Raw genomic sequence first — 23923 nt, forward strand, 5'->3', positions numbered from 1 at the left:
CCTCAGATTGATTTTGCTGAATTAATTTTCTCGTCATTCTTGGACCAGTGCAGTCCCAATGAGCATTCATCTATCAGAGGCCCAGATTGATTGTGTGATGGTGTGATAATGTCGGTCCAGTCTAACAGGCACCCCACATAATCGCCTTAGGGCAAGATTGCACAACAATGTGGATCTGGTTAATGCTTGTGGTTTGGGGAGGGCCTGAGCAGCAAGCAGTCCCATAAAAGTGCCGCTTTCATCGCGCATCTCCATCCAAAACACACACATTTAAAAAGTTACAAGGCATTTACAGTGCACGTTTTTCACATGTCCACCAGCTTGACTTTCACTTCTCATTTGAATGATGAAATTGATTTAAAGGTCTGTGGGCAGTTCCTCTTGAAATAATGCCAAGGTCTTCCAGTTAAGGAGCGGCAGATTTTTCTCAGATTTTTTGGAGAGTAAAGGCTGTGAAAAGCCTCCGGAGCAACAGCATGTTTTGAGGAAAAAAAACCTGCCAAGCCTGGGCAAACCCAAATCCAAAACAAACCATCACGTGCTGCTATTCCACCACTACCAATACCACATGAAAAAAAAAAGCCTAAATCATTCTGACTCATCATTCTAAATGACTGTTTACATGACAGAGGCACTGGGTGGGAACCCCTCCCCTGTCTTATGGAATGAGGATCTTCTCTCGGTTGGCGATCACGGACTCTCAAAATTCCGTTGCTGGTCATCACGCTCACAAAAAAACAAATCCCTCCTTGGGTCCGCAGACGGAATGAGAAAACAAATGTCCGGCAGCGGTGCCTCAGGGCTCCACTGTGCCAGCCTCAGGGGGGTGGAATCACACATTTGACCGGATTTGTTTAAATTTGCAACATGAAAAGGAATCCTCGCTGCTGGGATTTTCCAGAGTTCATTCCAGTGAGATAAAGGTTCAGAAAGGGCTGAGGTACCAGATGCGGCAACAGATATTTCCGTGGAGCTGATAAAGCTTTGTAGCACATTGGAAAGCACATAGCTTAAAACATGGTGGTGCCATTCATGTTCAAAGTACTGTGACAGAAATCGCCTGGCAGGATCACAGTGGGCTACATTTATACATTTAGTTTTGAGGTTTTTAAAAAAAAATTTTTATTTAAAAAAAAAAACAATAAAAATAATTAAATTGTTAAGTTAAATAAATATATTTATTTATGTTTATATAAAATTGTGTTTGGGGTTTTTGACATGTCCTTGTGGCCTTTTTCCCATAATGGGGGACATATAGTAAGAAAATTAAGCTTAAAAATAGTTCCCTGCTCAGCTCTGCAACAAAGAGAGGAAGAGGGGGTGGGTTTGCTCTGCACCAACTGTATCGTATTTGTGATGTAGAAGAAACTTAGGCCGAGCCCCTTGCTCCACTCTATTCTGATAAATCCACTTGTAGGTAAATAGATCCATGAACACCTTCGCTTTCCTCATCCAAGCTGATATCTGGCTGGAAAGCTCCAATCTTTCTCACCCTTTTTGTTGCACCGGTAATGTTAGGTTGGGGGTGTGAGGAGCTGGGAGTTAGCAGGAGAGATTGTAAACAGAGAGCTCTCATCAACGAGGGGAATGAGGGAACGGCGTCACTCCACACCAACAGTCTCGTCCACGATTCAAAGGTAAATTTTTGATGAAGTTTTGCTGCTCCAGGAACTATGACCTAGAAAATGACAGGTTTTTTTTCATTTTGCCCAAAAACAGCATAATTGTAGTTAAAAGACCACTAGGAACACTTAATAATAAACCAAAGATGATCAAAGTGGGTCTTTAAAAGCCTAAATAAAGGGAAGATTTGACTTTTTTTTCTCTTGTTGTTAGACTTAAGTAAGTTGTTGAACTTTTATTAACCAAAATACTGTAACAAAACAAACTCAAAACTAATAAAATTTCACATTTTCAGAACTATTCTATTTAAAAAACGTAAGTACAGTACCAATGGACAGAAAAAGAGCTGAAGAAAGCTCAACGGAGCAATAGAATTCCCTGCAAACACCATCTGATGGCCGAGGCCGGGAGGTAAATAAATCCAGAACAGGACGGCAGGGAAACATTGTGAAATGGGACTACCAGTTCCACATCGTTGCTCAATCAAATGAGTGAACAAGTTTGGTTGCATCACATTTTTCTACAAAGTGCAGTGCCAAAAACGTCACAGCAAGTGGATCCACTCGTGCCAAATGAACATTTTGACCGTTTACTTCACTGATCAGCTCTTTAAGGCATACTTGTTTATGTCCTATTTTTCCCAAACATAAAAAAGTTTCACCATTAAAAATCATCAGCTTTCCTTTTTTTCCCGTCATTTTGTCATCTAACGGCGTAAAACTCGCAGCTGCTTTTGTGCTTAAAGCCCCCTGGCGTGTCAGTTATGTATATTCAACAATCCAAAAACCAAATGGAAAATAGGCCCTCATAAGAAAATAGTGGCTTCATATCAGTCAAGGAGAAAAAAAAAAGGACTGTCACTCTGAGCTTAAAAAAAGGAAGAAAAAAAAAAGTCTGTGCTGGAATGTTCTTTCAGCCTGTCTTCCCCCCTGCCTGTCTGTCTGTCTGTCTGCCATCGTTATTGTGAATCTGCCAGCAGCAGGGCTTTAATTATGAGGCCCAGGTTATGTGAGCACACACACACACACAGACACGAGACCAGCGTCCCACATATCTCTAACACAGTACCTCACAGTTCCGCTGACTAACCAGTGGCACCAGACTTTGGCCTGCGGCTCCCTGATTCCAGTAAATGTCTAGTTATGCAACTCCTAACAAGTGTTGCCCAGACTGAACTTCCAGTACACCAGGTCTCTCTCCTTCACACATCTTCAGTGTTTTTTCCCTGCGTACAATAAGCAGAAAACCCCTTCGACAACATAAAGTGTGACCCGCTTTGTGCTGAGGCAGAAAACCCGGCTTGGAGAGGCAGGCGGCACTGGCAGGAAACGGAGAGGCGGGTGAAGAGAGAGCTCCTTCAGCTCTTTGCCTGAGAAACACAGCTGCCCCTCATGTTTTTGGTGCGGTGCCAGGGTTGGACTCCTCGACTGCCTCGGGGAGAGCGTGGGTGGGTGTTTTAAACGAGCAGAAACAGGAGAACCGCTGTTCCGTCCGGCTCGCTGTCCCACTAATACACATTCAGACCCTAAAAAGCTGAAGCCCTGTGAGCCGACGTAAAGTTCAACCAGCCCTGTGTTCGCCCTGGATTATAAACGCCTCGTGTCTCCGCTCCTGCTTTCCTTTAAAGACCCACTCCGATCATCTTTGGATCTATTCTAAAAGCGTTCCCAATGGTCTTTTGATTATGATTATGCCGCCATCTAGGACATAGTTTCTGCAGAGTGGCAGTAGTTCATTAGAAATTCCCTTTTGCTTAGTGGGTGGGACTGTTGGCATGGAGTAAGCCTGACCCCACTTCCCATCACTTTGTTTGCACTCCCTCACAACCCCAACCCCACAATACCAGTGCAACAAAAATGGCGAGCAACACTGAAGTAATCCAGATGTACAGTTTTGAGCCAGAAGCCAGCTCGGTTGATGACGACAAAGACGTACATGGATCTATTTGTCTGTAAGTGGATGCATCAGAATAGAGCGTAACAGGGAGCTTGGGAACAACTCAGCATGTTTTCTACGTGACAATTAAAATCTTTTTATTTTTTCATCTCCTTCTGATTCACAACTATTTGAATGACAAAAAAATATTCAGAAATGCAATTTTTATGTAATTTTCTTAATATTTGTCCTCCATCGTAAGGAAATGCCACAAAAATGTGTTAAAAGACCAAAATGATTTTTTGCAGAGTGTCTATTTAAGGTTTTAACCAAACATGTTTGAAATTGGCTTAACTGAAAGGTTTGAAGGCGTTTCCTAAAATAGAGTGACATTTTTCCTCCCCAAACATCAGCTAATTCAATCTGTCTGTCATGCAGATAAAGGTTAAAGGTCAGACTTGTGACATTGTCAGTGTGACTCAATTGAGGGAAGATAAAGCACATTCTGAGCATCAATCACAAGTCGAATCCTGCAGCTATCTTCATCTGGAGCGCACTTGTGTCTGTGTGACACTCACACTGTTTACTGTAAGACAGAGGAAAGAGAGTCAATAGGTGCATTTACACGGTAATGACCCCGGCGCTCCTCGCTGTACGCTCCGCTCGGACCTGCGTGTTTGTCTGCTCAGGCACAGTTTGTTTTGAGATCCGTGGGAGTGTTTACCAGCGTGGGCTGAGGAATTCCAGGTCAACAGAGTGCGGCGTACAGCGAAAACCTACAACCGAATTGATCCCGATCCTGACATCAAAGCGTACCTGAGCCGTCCAGCTCCAGCAGCTGAAGGCAAATATTTATCCAGCGGTGACGTAAAAGACGACGAAATACGAGAAAGAACACGAGTTTTGCCGTGTGTGTACACTACGTTATTAATGAGAAACCCGTGCTGTGATTTTCCTTTGTAAATATCCACAAATAAAGTTTGGCGATACACCATTTCTGCCATCTGTTCCCCTTCCAGCTGGGAGTCACCCAAGCCAGGAACCTAGAAGGTCCATTCCAAGATAAGATCTGGCCCAAGCTGGTTCCACCTGACACAACTGTCCTCAAGAGTTCACACAATCACAGACGGCCTGAGTAGTGTGGAGGCCGGCATGACTCAGTTCAGGCAACTGTGAAGGATCAGCAACTCTAAGAAAACTGGATCAAACAATTCATCAACGATACGATGGGAGAACCAAGGAACCAAGAACCAAGTATTTGACCATTTCTGCAACAAATCCCCAAAATTCAGTGCCCAATTATAAGTGCAAGACAATCAGAGTCAGACACACTTCCCGAAATATGTCTTGAAGCTAAATTTAGTAGCAAACCAAAGAAAATATTCATCTTCAACATAACCAGAGTCATCCTCCCTCGAACTACGCCTGCTTTACAAGTCAAACCGCTTCACAGATACAAAAGTGTGATGGCCCCCCCTGGGCGAGACCGAATGGAGCTTTGCGAATATCTCCCCTTGCAGAGCTAAATGGCACTTTACTTTCCCACGTTATTACTCAGTTTACACCCCCAACATGGCAGGATAAGCAGCGAGGGCAGGCGGCAGCTGAGCAGCCTTCTCCAAGCTGCCAGTCGTGCAGAAACTGTCAAATGTATGGAGAAACGGCCAGAGGGTCTCTGTTTATATAGCTGTATTTGAAGAAGAAACAAATGCATGAAGCTGCTGTCAGTCTGACTCTGCTGCATGCTTTACAACAAGTCAATGATTGACTGCTGCAAGTAATGATGCTGGAGACAATTAACGAACTGTAACTGGCTGATGCCAGAGGTTACAGAGGAACACAGGCTATTACTAAGGGAGAAATTGACAAAAAGAAAGCAATGATTAGTCATAAAACTATCTGAGAAGCACAAACATTTTCCGTGTTTGCATTCAGGCTCAGGTTACAACTAAAATAAAATCGAGAAGTGAGAATCTTATATTTTGGTCTTCGGTGCAAACACATCACAATCAGGCAGTGATCTGATCTAAAAAGAGCTAAAAAGAAATTGGTTAAGGGTCTTAAATTGAGTCCTTTAAATAATTATGTCTCTCAGCCTCTGGAACAGAGGGTGTAAGCAAAACAAGTTCTTTCATTCCACTTTTACTTTTTCTATGTAATTTTTTTTTGCCACATTTCCACTAGATTTTGGCCCCAAAGGTTGTTATAGATCCCGATCAAACTGTCATTAAAGACCCACTTCAATGAAATTTGTGGTATTTTACTTATGATGGAGGAGAAAGGTTAAACTTGAACTTGCATTTATGAGTATTTATTTATTTAAATCATTGTAAATCAGGAGGAGATGGAAAAAATGTCGTTTAAAAGGATCATATTTGTGACGTAGAAATTCCTCTGGGCGGGCCAAAAGCTCCCCACTCTATTCTGATGCATCCACTTGTAGAGGACTACATCCACGAACGTCTTTGTTTTCCTCATCAGAGGTCGCTTTTGGCCTCAAAACCACAGCTGAATCGCTCCAACGTTGCTTGCCACCTCTGTTTACTACATACACATATTCCATCACTTTGACAAATGTAGGCTTTTCAAACTTCGGAATAAAAAAATGTTGGGGTTAACCAATTCATCACTTGGATTCTGCTCTTGGCACTCCATTTGAAAGCTTGGTTGTTAACTATTTTTTAAAAAATACCCATAAATATTGGGATAATATAATGTATCACCCACTGGAAAGATTCTGATTAATATGCATGCCATTCAGGGTTAGTAACACAAGCTCTATTTAATGATTAAAATATTTAAGGATCCTAAATTGCGTCTAAATTATTCAGAAAAAAAGTATAAACTGATGTAAACAAAATGTTTCCGTCTGCCCATCACCTGCTTTTTTATACTGTGTATTCCAGTAAACACTCCTTTTGTTTTCTTGTTTAGTCTGACATGCTCAAGAGGAGTTCTGAGGTTTTTATAAACACTATAGTCCAGTGGATGACTGTGGTTTTAAAAAACTGCATCTGCGCTTTTTAAAGACCCACTCTGATCATCTGTTCATTTATTTTTAAAGTGTTCCCAGTGGTCTTTTAATTATGATTAGGCCATTCTGAGCCAAAATATTCAATAATTTAAAAAAAACAACAACAACTGTATCATTTTCTAGGACATAGCTTCTGCAGTCTGTAGAGCGACAGTAGTTCACTGGAAAATTGCCTCTAAGTTGTGGGTGGGTCTGTTGGTATAGAGCAACCCCACCCCTCTTCCCATTACAGTTACTGAAAGGGATCTGTTCTCTCCCACTAGCTTACAGCCCCTCACAACCCCAAACTAACATCACCGGCACAGCAAAAATATAGGAGCCATCCAGCCATACAGTTTTGAGCCAGGTGCCAGCTCAGACGAGGAAAATGAAGACGTACATGGATCTTGTCGTCTACAATGGTCCGCCAATTGTATTTTCTACATCACAAATAAGCTCTTTTTCCAACTGCATTTTTTCATCTGCTCCTGACTCACAATGATTTGAATGACAAAATACCTAAAAATGCACTTTAAGGCTTAATTTTCTTAATTTATATGTCCTCTATTATGAGAAAATGCTAAAAGAACTTGTTAAAAAACATCAAAAGTACGATTTTCATCTGAGTGGATCTCTAAAATTCTCTAAAACGAAAAGTGTATATTTGTTCAAAAGTTGCATGTGTGTGTTTTGTTGTTCAATCGTTGTTTGAAATGGAGTAAAATCCAAAAGCAGCGAGCATTTGTGCGGACATGAATGTGTCATCTCTCAGCACATGACTCAGCCATGCAAGCCTGCTCTAATTGAAGGGAGAAAAAAAAAGAGAAGAAAAAAAAAAAACTCCACAACTGCTTTGGATTTCATAAGCAACTCCGGCTGCCTTTGACACAGACCAGCCATAATAAATCTCTCAATGTGTGGCTACAGACTGAGTATGATTTCCTGCTGGGAGAGTGGACTGTCATCAATTTATTGTGAGACTCAACTGAAACTATGCGCCTCCGAGGAAGAGTTTACGCCCTTTGCTGGTGTTCAGTGCTAAGCCCTGTCACATCCCATCACAAATGTTAAATCCACTCTTGTGTAATGTTTTGGACAGTTTCTAGGACACACAAATGCCTCTGGTATCTTTTTACAACACAGGCTGCGTTCTAGTGGAAAATTGAGCCTCCAAGCTTTCATTTTTCCTAAAATGATCAGTCAAAGTGTAAGAATTTCACAAAAACCACTATAAGGAGAACAGCAATCCAAACCTTCTGAGTCAGGAGACTCACCTGAGTCAAATGACAAAGGTGAGTAAAGATCTGGGAATGGCAACCATGAAGGATGCATATGTGCATATCATGTGCTTTCAACAGCCAATTGGCTGCTCATGAATACTTTTGGGTCAATGTACAATCTCTGAAGAAAAACAACAAAAAAGCAGTGCAAATATTTGCACAAGTCCCTGCAGAACGATTAGGACACAAATACGTAGACTAAATAAACTTTTAAACACCACAGACGAGCCAAAACTCCATGCCACAGGAGATAAAAGTTCCCAAAAGAGACGCGCAAAACTTTGTCTAGTAAGACCTGGCACATGCCGTGCGTAAACAGCTGCTCCAAACCAAAAAAGAAAAAAGAAACAAAGTACCTTCCATCCTGCAGAGCTGTTGCTGTCTCCTTTGTCCTTGAAGTAAGGTACGCTCTTCACCATCCAGTCATAAATCTGAGAAAGAGTCAACCTGTTCTCTGGAGAACTTTCGATCGCTTTGGTGATGAGGTCTGCGTAGGACATATTCCCCCAAGCGTTGCGCCGGGAGGAGCTGCTCTTCCTCTGGGCAGCGGCCGCCGCCGCAGCAGCCGCGGCGGAGGAGTTCGAGCTGACCGGTGCGGAGAGCAGAGGCACCTGCTGCTGCTGATGCTGATGCGGGAGCTGCGGGTTGGGGTGATGCTGATGTTGCTGCTGCGCGGGCTGCTGGTGGACGCAGGTCTCCTGACACTGGAACTCGCTGCACAGGATGACGGGCTTCTGCTCCACAAAGTCCTCGTTCTCCTCCAGGAGGCTCAGGTTGTTGATGTACTCTGCGTTGCCGCCGGGTTCCTGCTTCACGGACGGGACCGGCGAGGACGTGTTGGAATCTCCCGGGTTAATGAACTCCGGACGGGGAAGGGGCCAAGTGCACGAGCGGGGCCGCGGCAAGGGTTCGAAATCCGGGTCGATTTCCACCAAATGTGGTTGCTGAGGTGCTTCCGCCATGGTCGACAGAAAGAACTGGCAGAGGAGTCACACTGTCATGTAAGAGCGACGAACCGACAAAAGTCACAAGTTGGCCGTAGAAGTTGAAGAAGAGCGCGCGCAAAAGAAGTCTGACCGGGGGAACCGGGCTCCGCCTGAGCGCAAAGTCTGCAGAGAGCGTCACATCCCAGAGCGTTAGAAAGCCGGTGAAGAAGCTGCAGGGCGCGCGCGGACAGGCAGGACCCAGTTCAGCCACAGGAACAAGTCTGTTGTTGTTGTTATCCAGGCGCGCGGACGACCCGTCTGAAGCGCGTCCAGCCCGCTGACTCTGTGTGCGGCATGTGAGACTTACTGGAAGTATCAAGTCAGCTGACACCGCCCACATTTGACTGACAGCCGAAAGCACCAATAAACAAGGAGGAGGAGGGGGGAAATCCCCCGGTCCACTACAAAATAGTAAACAAAGGACTTTGGGGAAAGAAAACAGACATTTCTGGGTTTTATTATTTCTCTTCCATTTTATTATGAATTAAATGGTTAAAAAAAACTTGAATGTAAACTGACTACAAACAGTAATGCCTGTCATATGCATTTATTCTGAAAAATGATTTTTTCCCCCTTAGAATTTGTCCAACAGCTGAGCAAACAGATAAGAGCTGAAAGCCTCTTGTGTTGGACATATTTTAACATTACAACATGAAGTTATGAATCTTCTGATTCACAAGGTTTCAATTTGTACAAATCCCCTTTAGTGATTATTTAAATGATTTTAAAACAACTTTCCACCTGCCAAAATGTCACCTTTAAGACACTTCAAACAAATGTTTGCAGCTTTGGGTGCTGCAAAATATAAATTTGAAAAAAGGCCAGACAAGACAAAGTCCCCCCAAGTCAAAAAATAAAAATATAAAAACTACAAGGGAAACAAAAACTCAATAGTTAGTCAATGCAGAAAACTGTTCTGCAACATCGCAATAATCCAAGGTTATTTTTTTAAATCGTCACATTTGATAAATGTAGTGGAACAAAAAAAGTTGATAAAAGAATAAATTAAAGAAAGAAAAAAAACATTTCTATTCAAACGACCCACAATAATTATTTAAGCCAAAAAGTGTAAGCATTTTTAAATTGTAAACAGAAAAAACGACATGTATAAAAATGTTTTGGCCCCAAAATTACCTTAATTTAGCATATATTTGAAATTAAAGCCATAAATAATTGTTCTCATAGCTGAGAATAAATCCAGGCCTCAAAGATAATTGGAATTGTTTCCATCCATCCATCCATCCATCCATCCATCCATCCATCCATCCATCCATCCATCCATCCATCCATCAATCCATCCACTTTAGAAATATGTTTTTGATTCTGCAATATTCAAAGTCAAAACAATCATTCATAATAATTCATTTTCTGCATACATTACATTACAGATTCAATAAAGATTCATTGTCATTTGTCAAGAGGAGCAACGCTACAGGTTTCGGGACTCCACAAAGCTCTCCCTTTACAACTATGGAGTTTGGCGACACCTTGTGGCCATTGGCTGGTATTGTAACTAGAGGCGGTCTTGATTTTGCTGTGACTTCCTGTTTACTCAAGTAACCAGGATACGCGGGACACGTGACATGAATCCTCTTGTTTACATCACAGCTACTTTTCAAAAAAACAAAACAAAGAATACAGGTTTTGTAGCCTGAAAACAATCACTTAAATGTGGAATAGAACTATTGTACGTATGACTAACATAACTAGAGAGAAAAGTTAAGATGGCAGCAAAAACAAGGATTCTGGGACTCCAGCAGAGTTTGCTTCAATAATAATGAGCATCAACCTTATAGCCACTGTCGTAAAAAAAAAAAATTAAAAATAAAAAAGAAGCTGCAAAACCTGAGTTTCACAATCACAAATACAAGTACAGTACAGCAAACTAAGCACACTCTTCAGTCATGAGAGGCAAAACTGATGACCTCATCATTAGCGACACCTGAAAGTCACAATAATACAACTCCACCTCTATAACCTCTATAGGCTCCAGAGATGTTATTCAGAAAACCCTCTAAGATGCCGGAGACTCTACTTGGACCAAAAGAATGAAGTCAGCTCAAAAACACTCAAACGTTTAAAACACATTTGCATTACTTCTATGGATACTTAGGAGTCATATAGCTTACATTAACTCTTTTAAATGCTTTTTTTTAGCAGCTCATAGCATGTTTTACAGATGAAAATAGCTCTCCTTAAACCCATTCAGAAGATTTACCCAAAGACGGTTTTCATTGTCCATCATTTGAAGTGTGACCATCCTGATGTAACGTATGCTTTTAAGGCCCACAGATGAAGGAACTGAAGGACGCTCTGACCAGGTTCAAATGTGTGCCTTTATCCTCCTCACTGTGCAGAACAGGAACCATAGACTCTCTGGCCAGCATCACCACAACTGTCTCCACCAGTGGATTCCCCTGAAAAGCCAATGTGTTCACCTGTGGGCGGAACAAATGGAAAGGATCTGAAATGAAAGAATTGATGGAGTTGATGTTGCTTACAGTAAACACGGGTTAAAGGTACCTCTGCCCTCTCGATGAACTGTTCGATGGCAGATTTCTGCCTCTCTTGATGTCCTCTTCATGCTCTGAGTCCATAAACCTGTAGGGCTTCAGCCAAACGGCAGGAAGGTCAGGATTCACGGTTTAGGGAGGGGACGGTTGTTGATGGCGCTCAGGTAAACAGAAGCTTCCTCTTCACTCTGACCACCAGAGAGGAAACCAGCTGCTGTGGGGAGAGGATGGGCGATGCTGCTCTGTTTTTGAACAGATTCATTTGGAATCTTTGTAATTGACGAACAGCCAGCAGGCGTACTTACCTGCCACAGCTGGGGGAATGGTGGCAGTTGCCATGGTAACCTCTTCTAGGCTGCAGTTTGGTTTGAGGAAGGTGCCTTCCAAGTCCACATGGTGGTCAGACATGGCCTTGTACACTGCTGCCAGGAGCTGAGGGACCAACAGCAAACATCTGAGATGTTAGCCTGCTGCACAGCTCAGTGACAGGCACAATGCCATGCTGCCCCTTCTATCGAAATCAAAGATGGGCAAATTTTTGACTCGTGGGCAACAAAGGTTCCAAAATTTAACAGAAGGGCCGGATCAGAAGCAGATGCCTGGATACATTTGGTAATCCACCTAATAACAGAAATAAAAAACATGGTATTTGGATGAAAACATGCTTTTTGATTGAAAAATAATACATATATTTTAAAAACAGAACATTATAGAGTTTTATTTTTTTAAGACTGTGGCTTTTGGTCTCATTTTAGTGCAATGGGTTGATGTCCCAGGGCAAACTTAGAGAAATGCTGCATTCACGTGGGGTTGGAATGACCGGAAAAAAGTCTGTCCGACTCAGGAGCCACACATGAATGTCAGAAAAAAAAAATCTTCCAACACTACACCAATGCAGAATAATTTATCAGCACCTAAACAAAGGTCAATGTTTCTATTGAGCACCATTTATGGGAAGTCACTTGAAATATAGGACAATGAAACAATAACTAGGATTATCAATAACATTTTTCCAGTTAGGTGGGTCAGATGAAATAGCTTAACGGGCCGCATAGGACCGCCAGCCAAGGGCTCAACTGCTATATCTCATTTCTGTCAAAAACAAAAACAAAAAAGCTGCAAAGACACATCTTTTCACAGCTGTGATTTCCCATTTCCAGTTTAAGTGGTGGTTTCAGGACAGAACAAGTTTGGACATCAAATATCCTTGAATCTGAGGGGTTCATCCTCTGCTGATTGTAGCGCCAAAGCAAGCTCTTTGTAGACGGATGACTGAAGTTACTGTTGGGCAGTGAGGGCGACTCTGGAGGAACTAAATCTCTGTCAGGAGTTTTTCTGCTGCAGGGTTTCTCCTAAAGAGGAAATGTTCACAATTACTGTGAGTCACAGAAACAAAAGTATTCTAGAACATTGGAAAACCACCAGAACAACATGAATAAATGCTTTTTATTTATTTTTTTACATCACAGTATGGTTGACATTAATATAGCAAAATTAGCACAGAACTGTTTACATAGAGGAAAAACCGTTTCACGTTTGATGACGTTTACTCACCTTTTTTGTTTATTTGTCTAAATGTAATGTCAAAAGGACTGAATGTATTTGTTCATGCTGGACATATTTGAAAGGGGGCGTGGCTAAATACACATCTGCTTCTTTTAAAACATAAGGAAATCAATTTGGACCAATAATATCAAACAAAGGTATGTCTGAACCTCCAATTACATTTGTTTGTCAAATTAAAAGACTCCACAGTCGGTTAATCTGTATTTTCGAGGAACAGTTTTCATCCGATACAATTTTTCTAACAATATTCTAAATCTAAATGTTTAAATATTACATGGCGTTTTTTTTTTTAGACAGGAGAACATATGTCAAACATTCCTGTTATTTTCATACTTGTGATTCAATTTAAACAAAAGTGGATTTTTTTTATTAACTCATTATTTCTAAAAAAAAAAACATTTTAATTAACTAAGAAATTGTTTTTAAGGAAAATCACGAAAATAATATGACTTTTTCAGACCGATTCAATAATATTTTGCAAACAATTGTTAAAACCTTCAATAATAATACCCATAAATTCTACCCATCCAAACTATATCTGCAAAGGTTCAAAGAAGATATTGATGTAACCTGCTCTTTTTGTCAAGAACACCCTGTAGATACTGTACATTTATTTTGGTCGTGTCCCTTTTCCACTACTCTATGGTCTAAAGTTTGTAATTTCATTTCCGCACACATTGACCCAGACTTTCGCCTGTACTTAGTACATGTTATATTTGGCCTCACCCACTGTCCATCTCATAAAAAGTAACAATTATACATCATTAACCTTTCATTGTTTTTATGCAAGTGGCACATTCATAAATCCAAAGTTACAAATCATACCCCTCATTTTTCCATCTTTATCAATGAGTTTAAACAACACATGAACACAATAAGAAAGCCATTAAAACATTCGATCTGTGCATCAGTTTCAATGTTTTTTGTGTAAAAGGTAATAATAACCCCCTGGTTTGTTCCTTGTTGCTGTTTTACATTGTTAAATTGTTAAATTTAATAAAGTTTTTGGAGAAAAAAAACTTCCGGTAACGTTCATGCATTCTCTCCGCGCATGCGTATGTCTTTGTTTTGTTTTTTTACGACCGACCCAACGCTGTTTAGGTTGAGGCCGAATAGTTTTGGTTCCTACACCAACAACTCTTCTAACGAGACCTTTAGAGTGAGAGATGCCTTCATGCTCCACTCTTCTGCAGAGGGAGCGGTGCAGTGGCGGCCCACAGAATAACGTATTCTGTCAAGTCCTTCAAAGACTGACCCACAAGGGCTCTTAGAGCCACCCACAATCACTTTCAGAGTTTGGTGACCTCTATTTTAGAGTTTATAGTCAGAATGGTAAAATATTGTAGTAATATAGCAAATGATAAGATAAAATGGGGTGAATAGAACATCATATTACAACTATTTATGACACAGACCTGTCAAAAACTTTTTTTCTGCTGTGTAAAAGTGACATTTGTTTTTCATTAAATAATTTCTGGCATAAAGTGGTTGTTTTAAATTTTGTCGGCTACCATTTATACATATATATATCTTTTTTTAATGTCTTTTTTTAACTGTAAAGCACTCTGAGGTATTCAAATTATGAAAGTATGAATTATTTTTTCTTTTAGAAATAAAGTTTGGTTTGAAGTATTTAGACGACTTCTTCAAAATTAGACCAGATAATGAAATATTTTCTCTGAAAAATATGAAAGAGAAAACCTTTGAACATTTCAAATTTATTACAAATAAAATAGAGAAATTAAAGGTTTCCATGCTAAACCAAAAAATAAGAGTATGCAAACTAACTACTTATTAACAAAAACTCCTGTCCCTATTGTTCAGTTCTTTTTTCCCCTAAATGTATGTTTTATCAGGACAAAGAAGAATTTAAGAGTTCATTGTTGAGTTTTTCATAATGCCTCTGGTTGTCCACCAGATGGCAGCATTGTGACAGCATTCTTCTAGAAGCCCTCCTCTTGAACCAACTCGTCTATTGCTTGTTAACGTCTCCACTGTTTGATTGCAACAGCTCCTTGTGCGCTTGCGTCAGGTACCCAGACGGAAGACCGTGAAGTTTTGCTTTAACTCGCGTCAACGGACAAAAGGAGCGCCTCAAAGTAAAGCTAAGAGGATCAGTTGCTCTCATGGAAATGTTCAGATGTTTAAATCGATTTTAAATTCTGTGTAATCCGGACTCAAGGTAAGGAAGTAGTAATGCGTTTGACATCCCTATGTCTAAGTTTTATTATTATTATTATTATTATTATTATTATTATTATTATTATTATTATTATTATTATTATTGTGATTGTTGTTGATTTTACAAATATTCTCAAATTTTGGGTCCCCCCCCCCCCCCATTAAATCTTGTTTCAGGTTTTTTTTTTCTTTTTTTTTTATTACATTTGTTGTTGTTTTGTTTTATTTTTTTTTCTTAATTTAATCCTTCCTTTTCAGTCATTGCCATGGCTCCAAATCCAACAACCCAAGCAATTATAGACTTCTCTGCTGGAGCAGCAGGTATGCAGTGAAAAAGTCACACGCACAACTAAAAGGAGCTGCATTTCTAGAAAAAAAGCAGGGTTGAATGCTTTATTAATGAATGAAAATGAAACTTAAAGGGTAATAATTGGCAAAAATAAACAAATAAATGATCAAAGTTGAGCATAAATAAAGGGAAAACAGCACAAAGATATTTTTGTGAAAAATGCCAACGCCGGGTATCGAACCAGCGATAGTCTGCACAAAGGATTCCCCATGTAGTTCAATGGAGGCAAAAACCAGGAAATCCTAGGTTCTTAAAAAGTTCAAGGATTTGAAGGACCAAAAGCCATAGCTGGAAAAAGGTGAAAGAGCTGAACATTTTAATAGTTGTTAAATAGTTAATAGATGAAAAATTTTAGAAGTAGTGAAGCGCCAAAAAATGGCAGAAGATACCTTAATTAAAAAAAATAAAAAATAAAGAGAAACAGGTAAACAATTGGTTGAATGCTATAAAGCATAAAAGCAATTAAATTTTTTTTTGGCAAAAATGGATTAAAATAATTGATAGATTACATTACATGACATGACATGCATTTGATCAATAGTGGGGGAGAAAAAGCCCCTCTAATACAAAAGTTTGGGGAAGACCACCTGGGGGGGTTCCAAAAAGCAGGTTATGTGAGTTAACACGGTAAGTTTGAGGCTAAGTAATAACCTGAGGATAACCTCAGGTTTCGGTTCCAAAGACAGAGGTGTGTTTCAGGGTATGTCAAGTTGCCATAGCAACTCATGCTCTGAACATAACCTGGTCTGGAGCAGGTTTAGTTGAAGGTTAGTTTGTATTCAGAGAGGTGAAGGAGCCAAGTCGAGCATAACTACGTTAACTCATATTCGGTCTTTTGGAACTGACATACCCAGAGTAAGCAAGTTCAGGCGGCCTTCAGCCAGAGTTCAGGGTTAAAGTCAGGGTAGTTTAAACATGCTTCCTGGAATACCCCCCTGCTGTGACTCATTGAGGTCAGAGAGGACAGGAAAGCTGGCTGTGCAGAGGTGCCTGATTTGTCTGGGCTCTTCCTTCAAGTCAAGTATAAATAATTTCAGGAACAACATAATTATTTGTGGAGAGTGCAGCTCTCTGCCTAGAAATCATAAATCTGAAGTTTTAACAAGCGCTCATTAAGAAAGCTCACTCCAATTTCCCATCATTCATGTTTCCAGTTTGTGGCTTGCTGTGTATTAGCTTCTACATCGGATCTATAAACGTTTTAACGTTCCAATTTTTTGAGAAAAGAAATACTCAGAAATGCAATTTGAAGTACAATTTCCTCCATCATGAGAAAAATGCCACAAGAAAATGCTAAAATGCACGATTTTCATCTGAGTGGGTCTGTAAGTAGATGCTAAAAGGTGCTGGAGTTTTAGCTTCTGCTTTTTTGGATCAACCGTATTTAACTTGTCTTCCTACCTTAGGAGGTACAGCTTGTGTGCTGAGCGGTCAGCCGTTCGACACAGCCAAGGTGAAAATGCAGACGTTTCCAACCATGTACCGTGGTTTCATCCACTCCCTGGTTTCCACCGTCAGAGAGGTGGGACTCTTTGGTCTCTACAGAGGCACTGCCCCGGCGCTCTTGGCCAACATCAGCGAGAACGCGGTGCTCTTCTTGGGTTATGGCCTCTGCCAGGATGCTGTGCGCTTTTTGTCCAGAATGGATAAAGGAGTCGATCTCAGGTTGAATGCTGACACTTTTATTAATCTTTTATTTTTAGTCTCAAAACTCACCTTTATTAATTTGAATCACATTCATTCTACCTGGTTGTTCCTGTATTAGTTTATGATAGAAATGTACATTTTATTAAATTTTCTGCACACGCACATTTGCTCCTGCAGCCAAAGTTTTGGGCCTTTTATGTCGACTGATTTGATGAGCTCGCAAAATCTTCTGGATGTTTTCGTGATCTTATTTATCCAGATGTTTCTCCAAAGCAGAACAACCACCAGAGATTCAGACTCTGGCAAAACGTATTTTTCTGAACTCAACTTTTGTCATTCATGTTTTTAAAATGTCAAACACATAGGAAGAACTGAAGAATGTCTCACTAAATTATTTTAATTTTTAGATGCAGAATAAAATTCTGTTGTTTGTTCTGGTAGAATAAAATGTTCTGGACTTGGTCATCCGTTTCTGAGAATGAGCTTCAACTAAAGCTGGCGGAGCCTTCCTATTGAGCAACAAAAAGGGCAAAGTCCATAATACTTTATTATATTATATCCTTTTACTCACTACCAGCATCTACTCACATGCCCAAACCTGGTCAACAATTTTTGTTTTCTATTGGTCATACATTAAAAAAAAAAATAATAATCTTTGTCTTTCATAATTGGTTCATATTGCTGTGAGTGAGTAGAACCTGCTCCCAATGCATGCTGGTCCTGCAGGGATGCCCTTTGTCACCAGTTCTGTATAAAATTTTATGGACAGAAGCTGCAATGAGAATTAACATCTCAGGATCTGAGGTCATGGTTCTTGTCTGGAAATATTGGCTTTGCTCTCTCTCCCAGAGCTCCTGCCTTGAGTGGACTTGTAGTATCTTGGGGGGTCTTATTCATGAGTGAGGGAACGATGGATGTGTGAATTTGAAAGGCGTATTTATGCAGCGGCTGCAGTCCTTTTGATGAAGAAGGGGCTGAAAAGAAAGTCAAAGCTCTAAAAAATTAGAAAACGTGAACGTCACAATGATGAAAAAGGCCATGTTTGATTTGGTTTTCTTAAATTTTTGATTCAAAGGAATTTTTTGTAGCAGGAGGATCTTTTTTTGGGCGTATTTTATTTTGAAGGGAACTTGTATGTGCTCTCTAAAAGTCTTTTAATTTCCTGTCAAAAACAAAAGAAGTTAAATTGTTATACAAAAAGATTACAATAATTCCATATTTGTTAATATTTCAAAGGTACATTTCGTATATAAATGGCTTCATGTTAACAAAAAACTAGATGAAGTGTATTTTTCTAAACATTTCCGGGTTTTGGTCAGTGAGGAACTGGACCGAATGGCTTTTCAGCATTAAAGGTTGCACACCTCTGCTCTAAAGGGGCTATGTCTTTTGGCTGGTTTAGGGACTCTTTGAGATTCCAGATACAACTGGAGGAAGTTTCTGTGGAGAGGGAGGTCTGGGGTTCTTTGCTTATCCTGCTGCCTGCCTCCACAATCCAACTCAGCATAAGCCGCAGAAGATTCATGGATGCTCTTGTTTGTTATTTTGGGTTTTTCTAATTTTCACTTCTCTAAGAGAAAGCGGTCACTTAGTGTATTTTTACTCACCCTCTGGATATTACTTTGGCTGATTTTTATAGCAAACAATGTCATCAGAAATTATCACCATGGTTACCAGCAAAACTAATCGAATTCCTAATGGTTCCTGAGGGAAGCTGTGATTGCAGCTTGATGCTTCCTCAAGGGACGAGTCATTATGGAGAACAGATTTCATGCACTGAATCATATGACAGCAAATGGGACTTTAACTTATGTTTCTAAAACTAAACTTCATTGGGCTCAAGAAAAACAATTAAAATAACTATATTTTATTTAAAAAAATAGAATCTTAGGATTTTTGCATTTCTTAATGTTTTGTACAGAAAAAAACATTTTCAATTTTATATTTATGTACATCTATTTTTTTATTACTTTAGACGTTTATGTGTTTTCTCCACAATTTTTAAAGTAAAAAGTTTTAATATAAAAAAACAAAAAACAAATTCAAATTAATTTATTTATGTAGCACCTTTCATGTGAAAAAACAGTTTAAGGTGCTGTACATAAAAACAAACAAGAATGCAGAAAACACCAATCCCTATCCCAGATCATATTCTCAAAGGCTTTTGTTCCCAATATAATTTTTTTTTTACTTTGATCTAGGAGGCATTTTGCTGCTCATCCAAGTAGCTTCTTCAGGGTTTTTTTTATAAGAGATACTTGCATTTTTTTTAAATCAATATAGATTGAGAAAATATTTAACAATTATATTTGGCCTCATCAAAGCTAAAAAAAGAAACAATTTGGCAGATAAAAAACTAAATTGCTACATAAATTAATCTAACAAATTTTTGAATCCTAGAATTGGGGTTAAGAAAGAAATTAAACGGATTTCATTAAACAGTCTTTGTATTTTGAGTAGATATTTCTATTTCAAAGTTATAAATGAAAGTAGTTGTGATTTAAAATCTAAAAGAACTTCTTCCTTTCTTCATAGAAATTGGCTATCTGTGATCTCCAATTTACTTTTAAAGAAACTTCTGTCACAACTTTTGTAGGATATTCACTGGTGCTTGAAAAAAACTGTGTGGTATTCTGTAAGATAGAATCAGTTCTTTTAAATGTGGGCCAAAATATGCTGCCAGTCCAGTCTCAAAAGTGTACAGTCAAAAGATGGCTCCTCATTTCCTGCTCTTAAGTGGGACATGTGGGTTGTTTGTGTATCAACAGAGCATTCTGAAGCTCTTTTTTGATGCCATCTTCTCTGATTTTGCTTGTCAGTGACATTCAGAAGGCCTCGGCAGGCTCTTTGGCCTCTATCTTCTCCTCCATGGTGTTGTGTCCCACTGAGCTGGTGAAATGTCGCCTGCAGGCCATGCATGAAATGGAGGCAACCGGAAGGGTAGCAGCGGGACAGAGAAGGTCAGTGTAAACAGAACTGGGATGTAGTGAGTGTGTTTGGCGGCCTGCCGTCACGCCCGACTGTGTTTTTTTTATTTCAGCACAGTGTGGTCTGTGGTTAAGACGGTGTTAAAGACAAACGGCCCTCTGGGTTTTTACCAAGGACTGACGTCCACCATTGTGAGGGATATTCCTGGTAACTTCTGCTTCTTCGGTGCTTATGAGCTGTGTCGAACTACTTTTGCCAAACACATGGGCACAGACAAGGAAGGCATAGGTACTAAGAGTCGTTCGTTGTTGATTTTTATCGTTTCACCGTCTACATCTCAAATAAATTCTGTATTGTAGGTATTCTTCCACTGATGTTCAGCGGTGGATTTGGAGGAGCTTGTCTTTGGCTTGTGATCTATCCAATAGACTGTGTAAAGTCCAGGATCCAGGTCCACTCCTTAGCTGGGAAGCAAGAAGGCTTCATGAAAACCTTCATGGCCATCATACGCACTGAGGGTAAGAATCCAGTTGTTTGTGAACAATGATAGTTCACTCAATCAATCAAACCCTTATCTGTAGAGACCCTTTTAAGATTAGTTCTTAAAGACCCACTTCAATGAAAATGATGTTTTTAACATGTTTTTGTCGCATATTTCTGATGATGGAGGACGTACCTAAAGAAAATTATGCTCAAAATTACATTTATGAGTATTTCTTTATTTAAATCACAAAAGTCTATGCCAGGGTACTGAAGAGGAGAGTTTGACTGATAGTGGAACCTCAGATCCAGGAACAACAGTGCGGTTTTTGTCCTGGTGGTGGAACGGTGGACCATTCTACATTCTCTGTAGGGTGTTGGAGGATTTTTGGGATTTCTCTCATCCAGTCCAAATGTGTTTTGTGGTTTTGGGGAAGGTGTTCGACCCATGTGTGAAGGGTGTTCTGGGAGTATAGGGTCTGGGGAGCCATAGTGAGGGCTGTCTGTCTCTGTATGACCAAAGCAAGAGCTTGGGTCGCATTGCCGGCAGTAAGTGGAACCTGTTCCTGGTGCATGTTGGACTCTGGCCTTTTATCACTGGTTCTGTTCAGAATTTCTAGGCACAGCCAGGGTTGGGAGGGGGTAAGGTTGGGGGACCACAGGATTTCCACTCTGCTCTTTGCAGATGATGATGTTGTTTTGTATGCTTCATCAAGGGAGGACCTCCAGTGTACATTGGGGTGGTTTGCAGCCGAGTGATAAGCGGCTGGGATAACGTTCAACACCGCCAAATCTGAGGCCATGGTTCTTGATTGGGGAAAGGTAGTTTGGCCTCTCTTGGTGGGTGGAGTGATCCTGCCCCATTCGGAGGAGTTTAAATGATTTGGGGTCTTGTTCTCGAGTTCGGAATACAAGCGGCTGAAATGAGCTTTCTCCGTAGGGTTGCTGGGTGCTCCCTTAGAGATAAGGTGAGAAGCTTGATCATCCAGATAGAGCTTGTGGTAGAGCTCCTGCTCCTCCGTATTGAGAGGAGCCAGTTGAGGTGGCTCGGGCATCTGGTCCGGATGCCTCCTGGACGCCTCCCTAGGGAAGTCCCAGGACACGCTGGAGAGCCTGTGTCTCTCGGCTGACCTGGGAACTCCTCGGGGTCCCCCCAGAGGGGGTGGAGGGAGTCTGGGCATCTTTTCTAAGACTACTGTCCCACGACCCAGTCCTGGATCAAGAGCAGATGAAAAAATGCATATTGAAAAGGAGCATATTTGTGACTAAGCTAAAACCGGCAAGCCACAAGCTCCCTGCTCCGGTTCATACGGATTTATCCACTTGTAGATGACAAGATGTACGTCTTCCTTTTCCTCATCTGAGCTGGAATCTCGTTTAAAACTGTACGGCTGGATAGCTCCATTTTTGTTGCACTGGTAGTACTAGGTTGGGGTGTAAGCTGGCAGGAGAGCGTGTAAACAGAGAGGTCTTTGCATCAAGGAGGGGAAGGGGGTATGGGGTTGCTCCCCGCCAACGATTCTCCCCCCACAGCTCAAAGTTGAATTTCTAATGCACTAGGACCTAAAAAAAGACACAAGTTTGTTTAAACGAAAACAAAAAAAGGTTAATTTTTCTCCACCCAAACCTCCTTAAAAACAACCTACTACTCAACTTTCTGAAGTTAGTGCATCACCTCATCACTTTAGTTTACAGTTTCTCCTTATTCCAAGGTGGGAGGGATTTTTGAAATAAAGTGTTTATTTTCTCAATTTATTTATAAATTAATATGAATGCTTGACATTTTCATACTTTCTTCCCCTCATACTATGTTGATTGCTGGTGACTGCAGCTCCAAACATTGTCCGCTTTAAAATTGTTGCTGTGTTTTGAACCATTCACTAAGCTGCAATATCTTTGTTTTCTGCAAGTTTAATTTTTTCAAATGGTAGTATTTTAGGATTTTTAGACATAAATAATATTTATCTATTGTTATGTGAAATAATTGATGAAACAAACAGAAGTAGCAAGTAAAATCTTAAACTACCGTTCACATCATAAATTGAATCATATCATGGGGAAAACAACTCTGCTGGTGAATAGAACTCAGTTTAGACACACATTATGTTGTCAATATTTGGCCCATGCTGGAAGCTCACCCTCTATGGGGAGTCATGCTCTGGTTTAGCTCTTTGACTCTTCCCTGTCTCACAGGATTCACTGCTCTGTACTCTGGTTTGACCCCTACCATGATACGCACCTTCCCTGCCAACGGAGCCCTTTTCCTGGTTTATGAGTACAGCCACAACTTAATGATGGATGCAGCTGGTCGCTGATGTAGAGTAACATGCCTCTCAAAGCAACTACTGGTATTTTAATGATAACTATTTAAATATTGTGTCTTTGTTTAATTTTTTACAAGATTTCAAAAATTTTTGTACACGCCCTAAATAAAAACATGGAAACCACACAAACGTCAGTTTGCTGATAGTTTAAAATAAAGTTGGGATTAAATTTTGATGTTTCAGCTTCTTCATTTCAACATGCGTTATTACGGTGAGGCTTCGTTCTGCCATTACGGTCCTCTCCTGTGGAACAGCCTGCCGGAGAACCTCAGCGCCGCAGAGACTGTAGAGGTTTTTAAGAAGAGGCTCAAGATCCACCTTTTTAATTTCACTTATAGTTGATTTTAACTGCTAATTTATTCTATTAGTTTTAGTACAGGCTATTTTATGTATTGAATTTCATTTTATGCATCTTATTCTCAATTTTATGTTTTTATCCCTTGTGCTATCCTAGGCACTTTAACATTGGGAGTTGGGTCATCTAGACCCACTACACAGTGCGCTGAACCTTTTTTCTTCAATGATTAGTGAACCTCACTGGTGTCCATGGACTACATGAAATCTTTCCACCTTTATCCACCTTTGTCATGGTAGGGAGAACACGTCAATGGAAGGGTGGGTTCATATAAGATAGCACAAGGGTTACATACATCTTATGTCTTTAATTTTAGTATCTTATCATGATTTCAGCCCCAGTGTTTTTTGTAGGGATCTTTTCCTCCAGGGCTTGCCGACTTGGTCGGTGGTTGTTGCCGCGGTTGTCGCCCTTGCTTGGGTAGCTGGAGTTTAACTTTGCAGCTTCACGGCTGTGAAGTGGACCCCAGTGTTGTCCCAGTCTGGGTGGGCACTGTGGCGATGCTCCCATGGCCGGGCTGGCTCCTGGTATGAAGATATTCCCAAATACTGTTTCCTCACAGCAGAGCCAAGCCTTACTTGTTTGTTTATTTCTTTATTTATTTTTTATTTATTTTTACAGTTACATAGTCATTATTCTTTGTACGTGGGGGTCATGGGTCATGTTTTAACAGAGGGGAGTGGGAAGGGTGATGGGTGGGTTGGGTTTTGGTTTTTTGGGTTTTTAATGTTAAAGAGCTTCGAGCTGCACAAATGCATGAGAAGCACTATTTTATAAATAAAGTTTGATTTGATTTGATTTGA

At 40.3% G+C, this 23923-nt stretch overlaps 2 protein-coding genes across 3 annotated transcripts in view; one reads left to right on the forward strand and one right to left on the reverse strand.

Annotated features, from left to right (window-relative positions):
- Positions 1-9060, reverse strand: part of foxo1 (forkhead box O1) — a 28753-nt gene extending 19693 nt beyond the window's left edge. The window contains exons 1-2 of one of the 2 annotated variants that reach the window (NM_001160464.1): positions 8485-8753; positions 8148-8400 (exon numbers count right to left, since the gene is read on the reverse strand). In NM_001160464.1, the coding sequence (NP_001153936.1) occupies positions 8148-8400; positions 8485-8753 (522 nt within the window). Of the gene's footprint in view, positions 1-8147 lie in introns of both variants that reach the window. The other variant, XM_011482191.3, reaches the window with a different exon arrangement.
- A 5802-nt stretch (positions 9061-14862) lies between these two features.
- LOC101171685 (mitochondrial ornithine transporter 1) lies at positions 14863-22939 on the forward strand. The gene is made up of 7 exons (XM_023961998.1): positions 14863-15038; positions 15296-15358; positions 16793-17051; positions 19853-19993; positions 20074-20249; positions 20321-20479; positions 22635-22939. Exons 2-7 carry the CDS (start codon positions 15304-15306, stop codon positions 22754-22756), a joined length of 912 nt encoding a protein of 303 aa, XP_023817766.1. The 5' UTR covers positions 14863-15038; positions 15296-15303; the 3' UTR covers positions 22757-22939.
- Positions 22940-23923: the final 984 nt, after the last annotated feature.

Source organism: Oryzias latipes, chromosome 13 (assembly GCF_002234675.1).
Source record: "Oryzias latipes chromosome 13, ASM223467v1".
NCBI classification, from domain to species: Eukaryota; Metazoa; Chordata; class Actinopteri; order Beloniformes; family Adrianichthyidae; genus Oryzias; species Oryzias latipes.